Source organism: Platichthys flesus, chromosome 1 (assembly GCF_949316205.1).
Source record: "Platichthys flesus chromosome 1, fPlaFle2.1, whole genome shotgun sequence".
NCBI lineage: Eukaryota > Metazoa > Chordata > Actinopteri > Pleuronectiformes > Pleuronectidae > Platichthys > Platichthys flesus.
In genome coordinates, this window is record NC_084945.1 from 13,893,551 (window position 1) to 13,912,860 (window position 19,310).

Genomic DNA, 19,310 nt, shown 5'->3' on the forward strand with positions numbered 1-19,310 from the left:
GTACACATGGCTCAGTAAATCTCCTGAGGGAATCTGCCATTGCAAGCAGATCTCAGGTTAAGGAGTAAAAGGTCTTCTTTCATGCCTTCACAGTGGATTTTTTACTTTTGAGTGTATTGCCAAAGAGAAAGATAACAAACGTTGACCTCTCACAATTTCAGCGTCCTTATGATCCCTGTTCCTGAGATTCAGCCACTGGTGTCAAGGAAAGATATGAGATGGAGTGCCTCAGAGGAGCAGGATTTTACTTTTAGCCATTTTTGCTGGAACTTTTTGTCAGTTGTACTCAGTGTAACTGCAAAAAAGACAAGTCTGATAACCATTGCAAGATATCTTTGATAAATATGGACATAGGTTAACATACCTACATGTTGTTTCAATATAAAATAAAACCTAAAAAAAACCTTTGAGGAAACAGATGTAAAGCTGCAAATCTTTGTCTTGGTCTAATGGTCTATCGCTAGAATTCAGTGAGGAACATGATCCAGGTCTGTGGTAAATCACTGAATCTGCGTAGTAATGGACCATGAGAGGCAGGTAGAAATGAGAGATGGTAAGGTGCAGGAAAGGACAGGACTGTGCTAGAAACTGTGTGTGTGTGTGTGTGTGGGTGGGTGCATCTGTGTGTTTGTAAGAGAGAGAGTGTAAGGAGCTATGACTGGAGAGCTTGGCCTGTGAGTGATTTCAGAGGGCTTCTCAAAGGTCTCCCTCTCCTGGCTATAAAAACGCAGGTAATGGAGAAAAGTCCATGAGCAGGCTGCATACTGCAGCAATAAATAAAAAGGGGCTGCTGGAATTAATTTAGTGTAAAGCCAGGCAGGGTCACGCCTGCATGCTCAGTCTGGGCAGTGAAAGATTAAAGATCAGCAAGCAAAGGCAAAAACCCTGGCTGCTCTTACCTCATTTTTTCAGCGTTCATTTTTTAAGTCAACGTCCCCAGACTGTGTAGACATCAGTTCTGTGGTTGGTGACACAGGATATGTGCTTGCTGTGTTTTTTCCTCCTTCCCCTGCATTTAGAGTCCGTACCAAGCAGAATTAATCTGTTAGGTATCCATATTGATTTAGAGGCAATCGGGAGAGAAAGACACAGAAGAATCCAAGTGAAGTAAAGAAGTGCAATTTTTCAAATTATTATTCACTGGACGTTGGCAATGGTTTTGATTTACAGTAATGTGTGTTTGGGAAGTCCTTAGTTCTTCAGTAATGATAAAATAACTTGCTTTTTCTGTGGAGCTTGTGGCCCCTTGAGTTGATTTACAGACAGGCCATGAACCTGCACAATCCCAAACAGGCAACGTGTAAATTCAATCTCTGGAAGCATTAGATTTTGGGTCCCTATGGAAAGACCCAGGCTTTTCCAGCTCAAATCAAGAACAGCTTAATACATACATGCATCCTTGATGCAATATTATACTTACAGACAGAGCAGGGCTTGTCAAGGTTTAACAGCTTTCCTTTATATTATAATGAGATTGGCACAAAATGAACAAGTTGTCTTTGAAAACGTTACTATAATGTAGACTGCAAACTCTGAATATGTCTAACATCATGATGAATTTATGTATGCAACTTCTTCACCTGTTTCCTCTTGCTTTTTCTTTATCTTTGTGATCCTGCACATTGTAGTTGGCGGGGAGCTGCCCATGGACGTGCGGCTGGGCGGTGGCCAGTTGGTTTCCGAAGAATTGATGACCCTGGGAGAGAGTCTATCACAAACCAGCGATCCCTCCCTCAAGCTCTTTCAGTGCGCCGTGTGCAACCGCTTCACAACCGACAACCTGGATGTGCTTGGCATGCATATGGGAGCTGAACGCAGCCTACCGGAGGAGGAATGGCGTGCGGTGGTGGGCGACTCTCACCAGTGCAAGTTGTGCCACTACACCACTCAGCTCAAGGCCAATTTCCAGCTGCACTGCAAGACAGACAAGCACGTGCAGAAGTACCAGCTCATAGCCCACATTAAAGAAGGGGGCAAAGGCAACGAGTGGCGTCTGAAGTGTGTGGCCATAGGCAACCCAGTGCACCTGAAATGCAATGCCTGTGACTACTATACCAACAGCCTGGAGAAGCTGAGGATGCACACCGTCAACACTCGCCATGAGGCCAGCCTCAAAGTCTACAAGGTGAGTGGTCCTCACGCTCCTTCATCACATCCACCACTCAATCTCATCTCCACATTGTATCAGAGTTTTTTCCATTTGTACTGAATAAATGCAGACCTGGTGAGAAAGAGCTGTCACATCTGCATTCATTGCTAAACTTAGACTTTTTTATGTTGCATAGTAACCAACCTACAAAATTTGCTAGCCTGGAGAAATAATATGTCTAAATAACTGGGATCATACATCTAATTTATGAGGTTTTGTGATCCCACTGAACAGAGATTTAAGAAATAGGAAAAATGTGGACTTAATCCTCTCCCTGTTAACTTGATATTCCTTCTTAGAATACAGCAAATGCTCTAGTGCTGCCCACACCACTATACTCTCCCAAGGCATGAATGATAGCTTTCTTGGTTAACTCTTACCTCCCCTCAACTAGTCATATAGAAACGGGGCCACACGGCTGCCATGAGAGGAACATGGCAGCTGAAGCTGGTGTGGAGGCTTAGGGCTGAATCACTAGGAGACGAATGAAGAAGTGCGAGGAGACAGAGGTTTGGTGCTAATACTCCTCAGAGCGGGAAAGGCTGAATCGTTCTCGACAGCCGTATTGATTTTTGCTGGACTTGGAGCTTCACCTTCTCCTCTAATCATTCCATAATAGCCAATGGATGAACACTCTCAGAACAAATGGCCATAAATCTAACAGGCCTGATTCCATTTAGGTACCTATCCTGTGTGTCTGCGGCTTCGGCCACTCGGCGCTTAACCCAAGCTGGCATAGTTGCACACGGACACGAGCATACATACAACACACTCAACAAAACACATACAAACATGGACAACCCATACTCCACGTAATCCTACACTTCATACCTGTTTCCTAGTAGATAACCTTTATTTATTAATCCACTCCATTAGAGTATTTTAACTCTTAAAAAAAGGATTTGATTGGTGAACATTTTTTGTATGGTAGTCTTTGTATATTATCGTGCAACTTCCTTTGAAAAGGAGTTATGAATAGGCATGTGCAAAATTGCTTCACACATTTTTAATTATGTACAAAAATTAAGGTGAAGTGGTGCCTCTCAAAAAGGGCTATCAATTGAAAATCACCCAGCATTATGAATGGTTTCTTAGATCCATTGGTACGGCATGATTCCTGTCCACAATGCATTCACACTGAAATAACAGTAAAAGAGAGAAATCAATTTTCAGTGCTTTGATAAACAAAATGGTGGGATGCAGGTCTCCTGGTGCCGGGGGACACGGGAGGTGTTCAGTCTGTGGTCTGCATGAGGACAACAAAAAGGGCCGCACAACATTTGTATTTATTTATAGATTCATACAAATTCAAATGTGAAACATTACCCATGAGTGTGTAGAGTCAGTTGTGAAACAGAAACAAAAAACAAAGCATGGCAATAAATCCTATTGTTTTCCCAGCACATGGTCATCCTCTCTTGGCCTTAGCTGCTGGACTTACTGGCCCAGATTCCAATGACATGATAGTCTCACATTGGACCAAAATAGACAGGCACTGGAATGCCCTCTCTCTTCCTCACACCTTTGAAGGGATGGATTGTTTTTGACTCAGAAGATATAGTTCAGTCTATATCACATTATCTGTGTGCTTCCCACTTTGCTGCGAGCCCAGGACCATCTCTTTTTTCTGCTTAAGTTTCTAAGAAGGACGAGACATATGTCATACTGCTGCTCAGGCTGCGGGGGATTAAATATGTACAACACATCCAGGCATGATCATTTTTTATGACTTAAGCCTCTTAAGATGGCTCCATATTTCTTAAAACCAATTGATCTTCCGAGTACGAGCGTGTGCATTTGTCCAGAAATTACCTGCACTCTCAACCCAGGGACACTGCAGTCCACATAAGCCGTCCTGATCCCAGACTCTGCTCCAAAATAGAGATGTTTGCGACTTGACAAGAATTATTACAATATTTTACGACTTACAAATGTGATTAGTGGACAACAAGTACATGGTTGTGAGGTCTCTTGGCAGCACTGGCTCCCCACTTGACAATGTCAATGTCTCCGTACTGTGCTGGATTTACTGTCCTGGTAGATATACTGACAGGCATAAACCCACAGTGGCCCACAAGCCTGTAAAGCCAACTCGGTATATTAGGCAAGGACAAAAAAAGGAAAATAACCATTCATTTATTCCTCCCCAAAGAAATCTGATGCATAAAGCACCATTTTTAACCTTTTTGGGGAGAAAATAAATCATCAAGTCAGCATAAACAGGCCGTAAGATGTGGGAGATGCTTGGGACACATCACCCAAATCAAACTGGTTTGCATTAAACAGGCCCTTTGTGAGCACAGCTCCATATAAATTGGAGCCTGTAATTACTGGAATTAAAAAGCAAGGTTTAAACTGAGGGCTAAGCTGGATGGGATAATTTGAGAGTCTGTGGTATGCGGCCCATATTAGAGCTTTCTAAAAATATCCCCCCCACCACCCCATGTATTGGAATGTTCCAAAAGACCACAGAAAGATCCAGCGAGCCATCCTGACCACATGGACCACCACACAGCGGGGGGTGATGCTGTCCTCCCCTGTGCTCAGTTGAGAGTTACCAATTCTGAGCCCTGTGCTCTGCCAGCACAGCTTTATGCTCTGAAGTGAACTTTCACCTTCTCTTACCCCGTAGGGTTTTTAACTGCTCTGATGATAGCATGGTGGTTACCCATCCTGTCCTACATGGTCACTCCTAAACACAAACATATGGGTTTTGTTACACTGCAGATGACCCAAACCTTAGTTTGTTTATTGTATTTTTTTGAGTACTTAGCTTTCCCCCGAGGCTCTCTTCATCTTGAACAAACCCAGCTTCACTTTTCTCCTTTTACAGCTACCAATATATGTGAATATGATAGCCCTTATACCATCAGCAGTATAGTCCTCAGGGTTTGGCTATGTGCTAGTGCGGAGGTGAGATGAGTGGCACTAATCCAGCTCTCAGGCCTCTGCTCCTCCAGCCAGACAGAATGGGTGTGGCCTAGCCAGGCCCAGCCACAGGCCTCGGTTTCCAGTCAAGGGCTGGAGGAAAGGGGAGGAGCATGGGGGACTTAGCTGGCTACCTTCCTTGTCTCGGGGGCTGGTGCAATTGGCGGTAATTGAGATTGATTGGATGTTATTTTTCCTCTTGCAAATGTAGTCCATTAGCTTGGCACATGCATAATCAGTTTAGAACGCAGTTAGCCGAATGTAATCATGTTCCTCGGTGTCTGCTAGCACAAAATCCACTCCAGATGCCGCTTGGCCATGAAAAGAAAAGGGAGAAAGTGCCGCTACTATCAGATGGGGAATCTTTAACCAAGAAAGTCCTGTCACCCCCTCTCTCTGTCCGGGTCCCGCTCTATTGAGCACACACATAGCTGAACAAACTTTTCATCTCTCTCTCTTTCTGACACGCAGAAACACACACACACACACACACACACACACACACACATACACACAAATACATAGTCTTACCTAAAAACAGAAGGTTGGATCTAAAGCACTGTACTTTGAGTGCACTAACAGATTTTTAAGTTGAGCCCATTAACAAAAAAATCTATATTTTGGATGCAGTCCCTGCTCTTATTTGACCCTTCAGTGCAATCCAACAGAGTCAGTGAACGCTGTGGAAAGAAAACTACACACTCTGCACAGAGCAAATAATCACAAGGAAACATAATAGAGGAAAATAGGCTGTAATGTAAATAAAGGGATGAGCGGTTACATGAAAAGGCATTAAGGTGTTTCACTAATGATCTTACACAGCAGAAGCACCTCGGCTCTTCTTCCCATTAATGATAGAAACCACCAGGATTGACTGCAATCCTCTTGGACTGTATAGTTCTAAATTGTCGGGGTACAACCGCAAATTATATTTGTACTCCTGTTTGAGAAAATGTTTCACTTTAGCAATCACATAAAGTGTATTTTGGACCCATGCATTTTTCAAATTAACAGGATCATTATGGAATCGTGTTGCCCTTCATTCCGCGGACAGGGTAGGCACGTCCATGTTTAATTCCTCTCCCCTTCTCTTGGATGTCATAGTCACTGCTTGATATTTTCTCAGTGGTCTCATAGTGAGCTGGATGAATGTGCCCAGATTGTCACTCTGGCCAACGTCAAGACAAAAATTACAGCAGGTAATGTGAAATGTCCTCTGGCGAAATGACATCTAGCGGGCGCCTGGCCTTGCCCACTCACCCACCAGACATTTCAAAGAAGAGGAGGGGTGGAAGGATGGAGAGACAGACAGGAGAGAAGGGATGGGATGGGGGGGGACAGGAGGGTTGGGAACGATAGATACTCTGCTAATTATCATGGCTAGCCTATGATTGTTCAGTAATAGTGCTCAGTGGGAAAGGTTGCAGCAGTTCCAGGAAGAGCTGAGCTCTGATTTACTGGTACTACCGCTCTAATAAAGCGCTTGCTGCACATCCTGGGAGACAGCCCATTCTCCCCTTTCACATGCACAAGCATGTGAATGCACACACAAAGAGAGACACACACACACACTCACCTACAAAGCAATCTTGTAATCTTAAGTGCCACAAAATGCCAACATATATAGGCCTTGTGAAATATATTGTTTTAACATCTTCTCAACTGATTTATACAAGTAAAGAACATGTGATAAATGGTGTGACATCACACTAAAGGTTTATTTTATTTAAATCCTGGGTCTCCAGAACACCTCCTCAGTGAACACAGCCATGATCCTGAACCTTGCTTACCCTTTTTGTGTCAGTAATTGCCTGCAGAGAGCTGCACTCCAGTGTAATACCTCAAACAGATCTCAGTTACTTTGCTTGGTGGGTGGAACAAGGCAGGAGTGGCACACAACAGAGAGTCAGGGTGGATTGGAGAGGAGGGCTGTCAGACAAATAAGGGGGGCTCGTAGAGCTTAGTGTTTGGCAGCGTGTAAGAATTTCACAACTCTTATAGCTCCCACCCTTTGAGAAGGCCAGGGAAAAGGTCGGGCTTTGACCCGTGGCACAGCTGCTGCTGCTGCTGCTGCTGCTATGTGCAACTGCTCTGATCTGGCTGTTGCTGGGACTTTACAAAAAGATAGCAAAGAGGGAGGGGTGCTAATACGGGAGATGATTGTTTTTCCCTACCTTTTTTCTCTGTTTTTTCACCTCAGTTACCAGAGGTGAAATAACCCCGTGCATTACAGCCTATAGGATCTACATATGGTCTCTGTGGGGGACATAAGATGACTATAGAGAGCACAGAGTTGTGTCATCTGGGAGTTTGAGATTTTTGGTCATTGTCTAATGATCACAGTTCAAAGCAGAGATAAGTTCCACTTTGTGCACAGCAGGTGGTTTTGCCATCAGAGGCAGTGATGTATGGTGTATACATTTTATTCCCTTTAGAGACAGGAAACGGTTTTTTAAACATCACTGCCCCTCAGCCCTCTATCTATGTTATATTGATGTTTTCTACCTTCTCCAATCTTTTCATCCCTCAAACATAAGAAACACTCAAGCACACAAAACAAACCAGTGATAGTGAAAGAATGGGTAGTCTAAAATGAGGCTATAAGTAAGGTTAAATATGTAAAGTCCGACCCTGCTGGAAAACTAAACATTTTCCTCAGCTGCCTGCCCCATCCCACTCGTTCTGCTCACTCTTAAGACGTGGACGCAGACATGAACCCCGAAAGATGTCTAGACAGTTGGGTCCAGACATCATCCAGACTTTTACATATGAAGGACGCAACAGGAGATTATCTGGGTCAGACACATTCAGAACAAGAGGAAAATATCAGGAGCGTTCAGGTGAGAGGTTAAATCTGGGTAGAGCAGGCAGGAGGCAGGACATAACACAGAATTTACCCTGCGGAGATCACATGTTTTTGTTTACATCACAGCAACACCAGCATTACTGAGAGAAAAATTACATCCCAAAGACACTTCTGCTCACACCGTCCGGAGGGTCTGTGTATCTAATCTGTGTTACACTATATCTCTGCCTGCCTCTATCTTGTAAATATGATATCACAGCTAATCAGTCATGGTCCTGTCTTATTTTTTTACCACCAAGACAACAAACCTTTTACCACAAAGATTTCCAAAAAACTTTTCTTTTTCCTCTTCTTCGTCAGAATCAAAATGTTGTATTTTTACTGTAGTAACCTTTGGTAATAAGTTGCAATGTTGGCTGACTGTAATAGTTGACCTGATTAATAAACATACACATGCTGTTTAATGATCAAATGCTATGCGTTTGGCTACAGGCTCACAACAAATATGAACGTAGTCACGCTAAAACTCTTACTGATGTTTGGGGTAATAAACTGATCAGCAGAGGACCTTAATGTTATGTAATGTCAGTTTTTTGTATTAAGATGAAAGCTGCTACGTGTGTTTGAAAAACTGACAGAAAACAGACTTAACTGCTCATAAACTCGGATTTAATCGAAGGCGTCTGAGAGAATGCAAACATGCTGTGGCTATCATGGCTTGAATGAAGCATCAAACAAGTCTCTCCGCCGGCAAATGCATCTGTCGACCTATAGCCGCCACACCTGAAAGACTAACAGTCGCAGTTGGCAGGTAAATGCTGCTTTGATGAGGCCAGATGGAGGCTCATGTGAATCTATGTAGCTCCTAAGCTGAAGGGATGGAGAGAGTGAGGCAGGCAGGCTTACCGGCTCTGTGCCATCAATACATCAGTGGCTTAGCCACCAGATTAATGGCCCCCGAGTGGTCAGGGCCGCAAAACTACTCTGCTCTGAGGTCTGTGTTCAGTGGAGCTGTACATGAAAGCAAGTTAGGGTGAAGAGACGGATGAGGAGAAGGGAGGAGGTCTTAGGTACCAGGATGAGCACACAGGGACCTCTCTTCTGTTTGGGTTTGGCCTACAGAGTAGAGGCATGGGACAGATAAATTTCAGAGAATGATGGATATGTGGCCCTGACTGTTGTTCATTCCCCTAGACATGTAATGTTCCACTTGTAAGTCTAAAAGGATGTTTAAGTAGCCGACTATGATATTATGAGCAGCATAGAGTGATTTTTATACACACATTTACTTTTTAAAAACAACTCACTGTGCGTTTGACAGCTTTCTGTGTAAACTACACAACCTGTTGGCCTTGCTGTTTGTCGGAGGCAGAATTTAAAGGCATGCTTGATTTACAGTGCTGCAGCCATTTAAATTGATCCTAAGTGCACGGCATGTACTGTTTTTGTTTTACTTAGCTTTTGCTTTGTTTTAACAAATCTGTCCCTAAGGTCTTTCTCTATTTTGTGGAGCATCGATTACTGGTGGATTGCAGAACTTCAGCAATTTCTCGCTGGGATTTCACTGGCTGTTTGTTGTTAATGATGGGTCATAGATAGATGCTGATGCCTGCAAGCACAGTCTCCTCAAAGCAGATGGGTTATGTTGTGTGAATTCTGATTTAAAGTTCACTGCACAGTGAAGAGTCTGTGCTACCTCTCTGTTACCACTGTCAAGGTTTAAAACAAATTAACAATCCAGCAGTTTCCTGAGGATTTTTGTTTGAAACTGCGGGGCCTCAGAGGCCTTTTTTCTAAAGTTCCGAGAGAGAATAACCATCTCTTCCTGAACTTCATGGTACTGGTTGTCCATCCATGTTGTGCCTAATTGCTGTGTGCTGGAGTCCAGGGTTAGAACTGGGAGCAGTAAATCTATCAGTGCTATGCAGACAATGTTTTCTCCAGATGTAGAAGAAAAGATTTCATCCTTTTGTAATTAAGCAGTGCAGCCCAGGGTGTCATGTGGTTTTTACTGGGGGCTCTGGAAAAGATCATTTTGCACCTTGTTTCCTCATCATGCGTTTTATTTTCGAGTATAAAAGATGGATAAAATGGAAAGATGAAAATGTAGCAGAGAATGGAATCCCTTGTTTAAAGTATTATATGAAAGTTACAAGGGAGTGATGTAAGAGGTAGTGATTGGGAGTGTGGGATGGAGGCTCTAAAGGGACAAAGGCATAGTATCGGAACCAAGGCAATTACATACTTCTTCAGATGAAGAATATCAGAGGGGGAAAAAAGTTCTTTTTTTACCCCAGGAATGTTCCCAAACGTTATCTTTCCCACGGGTGCCGTCTTCTACACCTGTGTTCTACTTTAAACTCCCTGCTGGAGTAAGAGAGACGGGGAGCGAGCCCGGGAAAGTGATAGTGAGTGAAAGAGAGGAAGACAGCTTTAAGAGTTGGGGACAAGAATGATCTTCAGCTTCTCAAGGGCACTGATACTTTATGGCTTTCACATTCCTTCATGACAAACTGATGCCCAGAGTAGAAAGAGTTGTGTAGGGGGGGGTGGGGGGGGGGGGGGTAGAAAGAAAAAGGTTTAACTACCTAGACTGTCAGACCCATGCCAACATATCATGTCTGTTCCTCGCTCACCCTCACCTCACCCTGCTTCATTTATGTGGCTAACCTCAGGGTCACAGGCTACATCCATACTACTCTGTGTTTTTTGTTCCTTATCAGTTTTAATCCAAGTCGAGACTAACGTGCCTGAAATTGCACATCACATGACCACTGAGCATGCGCCTGCCCGTGTAAACAGGAAGCGTTCGGTTGTTAGTTGCAGAAATAAAGCTAGGCAACAAACGAGCAGCAAGGGTGGAAACTTAGAGCAGGTTTTTTTGCATGTAGGACCTTTTATTATTGTAAAAAGCAGAATTTAACAGCTGTTAGCAAAGACGACAGGGTCAGCAAAGCTTGATTGTCCATGTTTTGTTCTGTACTTGTGGCCAAAGCTAATGTCGGATGTTATTCATCCATAAGCAGTTCATGTGGCAGGAACCGGAGGAATCAGCAATGGCTTTGTGTCAAGACTGAAAAGGCCCAATCAGCAAACCGTCCCAAGCAGCATTTCCAAAAACTAATTAGCATTAGCGACTGATGCAGCGTGGAGGCCAGGCATATTCGTAGCAGAGTTGATGTGTTTTTAAACAAAAACATAGAAGCAAGGATGCAGCCACAGTGTCAGATGTTTTCTTTAAGTAGCCAAAGCTGGTGAAAGTTAAGTATAAGCAGATTCACACATTTGTGTTTTATAAATCATCTTTCCTCTGAGATCCCCTCAGAGAGTCAGACAGTACAGGAAGTCTCCACAGCCACTGAACTCCGAGGCCAACTCCCAGATCATATACTGTCATCGCTCACTGCCTTCTGTGCCAGCCCCCCCACCGCACTCTGTTTCTTTCTTCTTTTTTTTTTTTTTTTTTTTTTATAATATCACCACATCCCGTCAACACTAGCCCTAAAATTAAGGGCTGCTGAATAATTCAGACTTGGATCCTTCTGTCACTAGATAGGAATTTCCTTAATTTATGCTTGTTAGGTTGGAATAGTCATGTTGAAATAATTTGAAGCATAAGGGCTGTCTCTGCAGCTCCTGTTTAAATGAGAAATTCTGGGAGCTGTTGAAGTTTGAACGTGGAATTACAGGAGCTGGGATGCAAATTATTATTCAAATGATCAATGTTTTAATTTGCATGCTGAAAAGCGTGAGGGAGAAAGAGAGAGAGCGAGCATAAGTATTTTATTTGTTGATGTTTCAGGAGTAAGGGTGTATTCATTTTGCAATGTGAGTTCCACTGTGACCTAAATGTTTCTCTCTCTCCATCTATCGCTATCACTTGTCTCTCTCTCTGTCTCACACACACATCCTCGTCATCACTATCATCATCACACTCACAAAAATACACTGCTTCCGTGCTCCTCAATGTTCAGACACATCTTATCGTGTCTCAGCAAACCTCCTCCCACAGATGATGTTTTGAATAGTATAACAGCAGCTTTGGAGATTTTCCACAGGGATCATATGGTATTGAGCTATTGATTGAATCACTTTTACACATTTTATAAATTTTTTACATGTATATTCTCTTTACTGAATTTAACTTTTATTCTTAGAAACCAAATAAACTCAGATCTTTTTAGGGGGAGAAAAAATTCTAAAACTTCTATGAATATGAAATCGACTTAAAGACTAGACTTAACCAGTTGAAACATGAAATAACACCTCGGTTTTACTTTGATTACCTTCCATCTCTTCTTTTGCATCAAATTGAGCTTATCATTCAATTTCCCTCTATTTAAAACCTTTTCTCCTTTTCCCTAAGTTCACTTTCTAACTTCTAACTAAATTGTAGCGTTTGGATGGAAACAAATGAACAATGTGGTGATGGCTCTGTTTGAGGATTATCTTTTGATGATTAGGGAGGTTTGATTCTCTGAGTGGTCACGTGACTCACGGACGTCATGGAAAAAAAAACTGCAATCCTGATGGTTTATTGCCGGTGGACTGACTGGTTTATAGCAGAATGCTAAGCACGAGTGTTGCATGAAGTTAAAAGAGATCAGTCGTTACATCTGGAAGGGAGGTTAGGGCTTTTTAAAACGAGAGATCCAGCACTGGAGTATTCCCAGTATTCAACTTTTAAATCATTGAGCCTGATGAAGCCATCTCCACAAAGTCGGGGGTTTATATACGAAAATCAAACACCATCTGCCATCTCTGATCAGAAGCAACAGCCATCAGGCCAGGGTTACCAAGGCAGAACAGGAAAAGCCATTAACTGCCAATCACTGCATCGATCGACAAGCCAGTCCACCACTACCACCACCACCCCACCCCGCCCCTCGCCCCCACCCACCCTGCCCACAGACACACACACACACACACACACACACACACACACACCCACACAGACATACAGTTCATCAGCTTTTACTGTAGGGTGCACACACATGCACAGACACATGCACATGGCCTTGCATACACCGCAATCTCTCTGTGAACCCGCAAAGCATGATGGGTAACATTTGGGTCCAGTTTGTTTGTCTCTTTGCCACTTCAACCGTGTTATCTTTTAAATTATCTCGAGTCTAGATTGCAGGATCAACATCCTGCTCTGTTTAGATAAAGCCTGTCTTACAGTTCTTTCCCCCATTGACTTAGCGAACCCGATGCGGGCCTTGAAGGACAGTCAAGATGCTGCTCAAAAGATATTTCCTTCTGAGCATAGGTTCGTAATCTCGCCGCTACGGAAATGATCTCAGTCCAATTCCCTGTCAAAACGAGGGGAGACGCTCCATTCTACTCTGTCTCCCTCCGCATTTTTCGGAGTCAACCCTGAGATAAAAAAAGGGAACTAATAGAGTCAGTGAAGGGCAAAAAGGAAAAGAGAAGATTGATTTTTTTTTGTCTCCTCCACTTTCAATGGTGTCGCTAGAACTCAGGGTCATTAGACGAATATTTACCTACATCCCAATTTAATAGAGATGCTGTATATCTGAGCGATCTGGATCAGAGGTCAGGACAGGGGGGAGCAATTAAAGCATATGGATCCAGAAGCTCCGGGCCTGACCCATTGTGTGTGTTGTAGCCAGAAACAGATAGGTGAGCTAAAATGGAGGCAGAGGCAATAAGTATTGAACATGGCGTTTTTTAATTTATTGACCTTTGTTACTGATGAACTAGTGATGCATTAGTCCGGGGCATACATGCGTGTGTGAGTATGCCTTGTACTTACATTGACACGCAATGGTTTGCTCTGTACCAGTTCCCTATTACATATCATCTTATTCATTAAATCAGCGATGAACTTTTCTTTATTGCTTGTATCCATAGTAAATGTGCCGTCTTCGTTGTTTTGGGTAGGTCAGCCTTCTCCGGGGCCACACAATAGCCAGAGAGACGGAGCAGATATGATGGATGTGGCCTGGGGCCTGTACGCTCGCTCGCTCTGCATCTGTGGTGGCCTGATCCACACATCAGCCACAGGGGGGGTGGAGGGCGGACGCAGGCGGGAGGGAGGGGAGGAGGGCAGAGATACAAACCAGACCAGCCATTTTCTGCGTTCCGCTCATAAATATTTGTGCGGCTGATTTATAAACAGTGGAGCAGGAGACGAGATCAAAGTGAACCGTAACGCTTATATAAAACGGGGCTTTTTCACGACACTGCCCTACACGCCATGCTCGTACCTATTAAAGGCAAAAAGCCATATATCACGGGGCATATTGGCAAGAGTGCTGAATGGCCACTCACACTTTAGGGCTCGGTGTTGCCGCGGTTGTGAGCGGAGAGTTCTTATCGCGCCACCCTCCAAGGTTCTCAAACACAAGTTAAAGGCCATCAATATGTGTTATAGCTAAACCTCAACGTGCTCTCAGCCTGTGTAAACTCCCCCGGGGTCAGTGGCTTCTGAGATGGATTTTAAATGGCTTTAGTAATGCCAGGCAGCCATATTAAAACATAGCAATGCGATGAAGAGTCGCTGTGTCCTGATCCTGGCAGGAGTGCGTTGGTCACAGCGGACAGCTGCACGTGCTGTTTCAGGCAACAGGCTGGTCAGACACATCACAAAGGCCAAGTCTCCTGTATGGCAGAGAGGAGGGATTAGGGTGGGTGGGGGGGGCAGCAGTGTGTATATACTGTATACATGTAGATCATAGAGCAGAGCACTGGCTCTGCATAACTTGTGTCCAAGCAGTAGCAAAGACAAACTCACACATCCACAGCTTTAGCATTGTATGACCACTCGGAGCAGAGCTGACATTCCACACCTACAAGCAGTGTTTACCCCCCCCCCCCCCACCCCCCCCCTCCCAGCCACATCCCCCAAGTTGTATACACGTGCATACACACATATCTCCCGTCACACCCCGGCACCCACCCCCACCCATTCATTCCCGAGCCCGGGTGCAAGTGTGGGGGAGTAAAGAGGTGCTCTCTTCTGCCTTCGGCCCTCTCCCTGATTAATAGCAGTTATAGCATGGCAGATGCAGAGGAGCGCCAGGAAGATGGCTGCTCACTGACCTCTGTGGGAGGGAGAATAGCATGGGTAATGGGAGAGAAAAGAAGGGCCTTTTTTCAATAGAGATTCCCCTCCTTTGTCCACCAGCAGGACAGGGTGTGCTCAGTGCGGTTAGGCCTGGGAGAGTTGCTGCTAAACAGCCTGTCTCTCTGTCAGTCCGTGAGTGCCTGGAGACATCTGGCTCTCTCGCTGTGGGAACACAGTGGCATTATTTTTTTAAGGCATTTCACCTAGCGCTTACATAACACACGCCATTCCAGGTACGCGTGCGCTCTCAAAGGAAAGTTTTTTTCTGACTGCATGGATGTCTTTATGGATGGTGTATGTTGCATTATTGTCTACATTTCTGTACGATTGTCAGAAATGTAGAGAACACAGATTTGTTTTGATAGCGTCCATGCTCCTATGTCTGACAGCAGTCAGATGAAGCAGCCCTTGTCGCGTGTTGCCGTCCTTCTCCCTCAAGTCTGTAAATGCATTGTAATGTGGTGTGTGAGTCTGATCAGGTAGTCGGGCGTCGAGGCTCGGGGAGAGAGTAGACTGCAGATTGTTTTACCCCTGGTGTGTCTGAGTTTCTGTTCGGGAAGTTCAAAGTCCTGCTGAACATCAGTGGACTGATGCTGAGTGAGGCTGACTAGCTGCAGCCTGTGGTCTGCGAAGGGTTACTGAATTATTACTGATGGTTTCAGGGGTAACTGTCCGACCACAGGACTGGGGAATATTAATCATTTATTTGATTGTCCGCATGTGCTGATTAATCAATTTGAGTAGGATCTGCAGGATTAACTACCCCATTATTCCCCTGTAAGAACAGATAAGAGATAAGACTTTAAAATATCATATTCCATTTATCATTTATTTTTAGGTCCCTGCTGATGAGGGTGAAATAAAAACTGAGGTGAGATTAGGCAGAACAGCAACAAGGGAAAATGTTAGAGGAGGAGGATAAGAGAAGGAGGGATGAGGAGCGAAAGGAATAAAAACAAAAAACCTCTTTAACTGCAGATTTGAGCGTTTCAAAAGATGTGGGAAAAGATACAGCTTTGTATGTCTTCAAACAAAGCACAGAAAACCAAGTTGTGCAGCTGGGAGTGAGCGAGCGGAGAGAATAGGGGGTGGAGAGACGAGCGGAACAGGAAGTTGATGGGAAAGTGATAGCTGTCTCCACCTGGAGTATAGCCTGGGCTGTGTGTAGAGAGGGAAGGCAAAGCAAGGGAAAGGAGGGAGCTGCTGCAGTTGACTCCTCTCCTGTGCTCTGGTTTAGGTAAGTTCAGCTCTCATACCAAGTATAGCTGTAGATAAACTGATCCAACAGTGTCACTGTTCCTGTTTACCCCATCCACTATCTCTTCAGTCTATAAATTCTCAATCTGCCAACTGTTTAATGTGTTATGTCATGTGGTAATGCCTTTGATTCCAACATGCCTCCGTTTGTAAATACAAGAGGCACTCAAAAGGCTGTGGTTTCTTTACAAGCATGGCGCCCCCGGCGCTTTGGTTGGGAATGCACTGAGAGGGAGAAGGACTGAAAGAGTGAGGGAGGGAGTGAGAGGTGGTTAGAAACTGTATACACTTCCCGTTGCTCTTCTGCCAACCCCTCTCTCTGCTGCCTCTGGTCGTGCAGGCAGTGAGTGAGAAATGCGAGAGGGAGGAGTGTATCCTCTCTCCTGGCTGAACACAGCGCCGTAATTATGCACTTTCCAGCAGGTTTTACCTTTAACACTTTCCTCCCGGGGTTGAGATTAGTGCACACCATGCTTGATTTACTGCACAATTACTGAACAAGAGCTTTATCTAATCAATAAACGGGAAGGGGAAAAGTGGAATCCTTTGAAGTATGGTTTGAGAGTTTTTTTTTGCACAATTGAACTGTGTACACGCGGTAAAGGTAACTCACCTGCGATGCCAGTTCATGAAACGTCTATTACAACAAGCATTAGTCTTTTGGGGTGGAAAATGACTTCTTTTTTTCTGACCACTGCTTAACCAAGGTCTAATAAGCACATTCCTCCAAAACCTTACATTAATATCACAAGGTGTCCTATAAAATTAGGGCTTAATGTGAGCTTATAATTTATGTGCACAAGTTACTTGAGAAGGGATACAAGGCACTCTTGTGTGTGAGCCCTGTATTAGATGTCTCCACATGGGCAGCCAGCAGAGTGACCTCCGTGATGACACTTGCCATTGGCAGGAACTGGTTATTTTGGGATGCTCCACTCACTGGCCATCACTACTCTTGCTGGGTGCTTTGTAAAGCTTTTTGCCTGCATAACCAAAAAGCAATAGGCCTCCTCCAATTAGTCTGGTCTGTGTTTGATTTTTAGTGATGACAACTATATCTCAGCTGCAATTAGGCCGCACTGGAAACGATGAGGGTTTAGGTTATTGATCCCCGATTGATTACCCTGATCAATGAGCACTTTTGCTTCTGTTTTATGGAAAGTGGAGTTATGTTTTTTTCGTTGCTTAATGAGCAGGGGCCAACGGAGTGACCCCTCTAAAGAAGCCAGTGTTAGCGAGGCCCAGATGTATTAGTGATAGAGTTGGTTAGCTTGTGGGAAGGAGGGGGGCACCATTCATCAACAGAAGTGCACTATCTCCCTGTGGGCATGGGTCAAAGGCTACAATAGGTCTTATGAAGGAAAAAAAAAAATCAAAGTTTTGTTTTTATGAGGGAACAGCTGTGTCTTCTACGTTTTAGTTACACGCTTCTAATTCAACACCGGTAATGGCTTGAAGATTACTCCCTGAAGAATGAACAGGAAGGTTTCAGAGGATGTGTAGATGGATGTGATTTTGTTTTTTATTGTACAAAAGAAGAGAAGCAATGGTAGTTTTCACACCACTTACAATGTTTAGCTTTTATTTGTAGTTTTCAGTCTATGCCAAAAGTGAAATGTCAGGGTTTCACTCATTAGAGCTGCAGCTTTTCAGTTGGCGGGTATGGGAAGAGATAACAGGTGAAACCAGTGGGTGGTTGGTGTTTGAATTGCTTGGAGAACCCTCAGCAGCAGTTTGGCTCCAACAAGGTGCTTCATGTTCCACATATAGACCCACTCTGTCTATTCAACTCCACTCAACCCCACTCATTAATTTTCATTTTAAGAAGAGGACCTCTCAGAGACTGTGTTGCCCCTGTTTCTCAGTGCAATGCTGCTCATAAAGATAGCTGTGTAAGACTGGGTTAAATATTGACTCTGGCTGAGCACATCATCACCGTTCTTAATTAGCTGGTGTCTCTAGCGAGCCTGCGTGAGGGCAGAGCACAAACAACGAAACATTTCCCCTTTACGAGATCTCCCACGCCCTCCATCCGAAAAACACATTTCTATGAATTTTACATTTCAAAAAAGGGGGTTGCGCGGGATAGTTAGAAAACATACAGTGTTACAGCTACCACAGCCTTATTGCGTAGCCTGAAGCAGCAACCAATTATGTGGTAATGAAATATTTACACTACCATACTGAGAACGCCAGGGGTGAAAGCTAGATAATACAAGCCTGAGGAGACTGTATTCTATGTCTCCTCTCTGCCGTTACGTCAGCGAAAAGGTGGAACAGGAGATCAGCTAATGACAATAGGCTTATAAGTGAGAGCGTGGGCCGAGCTGCAGTGCAGTCAGCATGGCTTTTGGTTACCCCCTCTGCTGTGGGCACATTTAAGGGCTTTTTTGGATCCTAGAATCCATAAAGGAAGGAGGGGGACACATAACCTTAACCACGTCAGACGTGATAAGTTTTACCTCTGGAGTCCTTCTGACTTCTGATGGCGACTCCCTCACAGTGATATGGCAATGAATCTGCATTCACGGCAGAGTGTGATGTTTGTTCTTGAGGACTAATTGTGTTTGGGTAATGTTCCTGCTCTGAATTTAATTCCCACTGACTGCATTAATCATTACAAGTGGTGTTTGCCAGTATCTTAATCCAACAACCCCCGGTGCCCCTGACTCACTGTCTCTCCCTGGTTCTGATGGGGCTCCTTCCACTCTGCCCTCTGCGAAAACTCTATTTCATCCCCCGTCTCCATCTAACGAGCTTTTCGCTGCCCAGAGTGCCTCCACAAGGCCGCGCTGCCATTGTGTGGCTGGCCAGTGACAAATGAGAAGGCAGCGAGGTGTTGGAGGCTCTCGTCAGATGTGCTGATGCAGGGCCGCCTCTGCCTTTACCCTACTAACACACCAGTGACCTACAGTCCGGCTGAGACCAGATCTGGGCGGTCCATGTGGTGCCTCTCATGCGTTTATACTACAGAGGATCCGGTTGATTGTTGTTGCCCAATTCATCACAGTGAGCATATCTGGAAAAAAGCTGTAAACTTAAACATACAATCAATATTGACTTGTCACACCAGTGTT

General features: G+C 44.3%; 1 protein-coding gene across 1 annotated transcript in view; it reads left to right on the top strand.

Annotated features, from left to right (window-relative positions):
* Positions 1-19,310, top strand: part of zfhx3b (zinc finger homeobox 3b) — a 133,626-nt gene that overhangs the window by 49,743 nt on the left and 64,573 nt on the right. Inside the window, exon 4 of the mRNA XM_062385771.1 lies at positions 1,629-2,125. Coding sequence (XP_062241755.1) covers positions 1,629-2,125 — 497 coding nt within the window. The remainder of the gene's footprint in view (positions 1-1,628; positions 2,126-19,310) is intronic.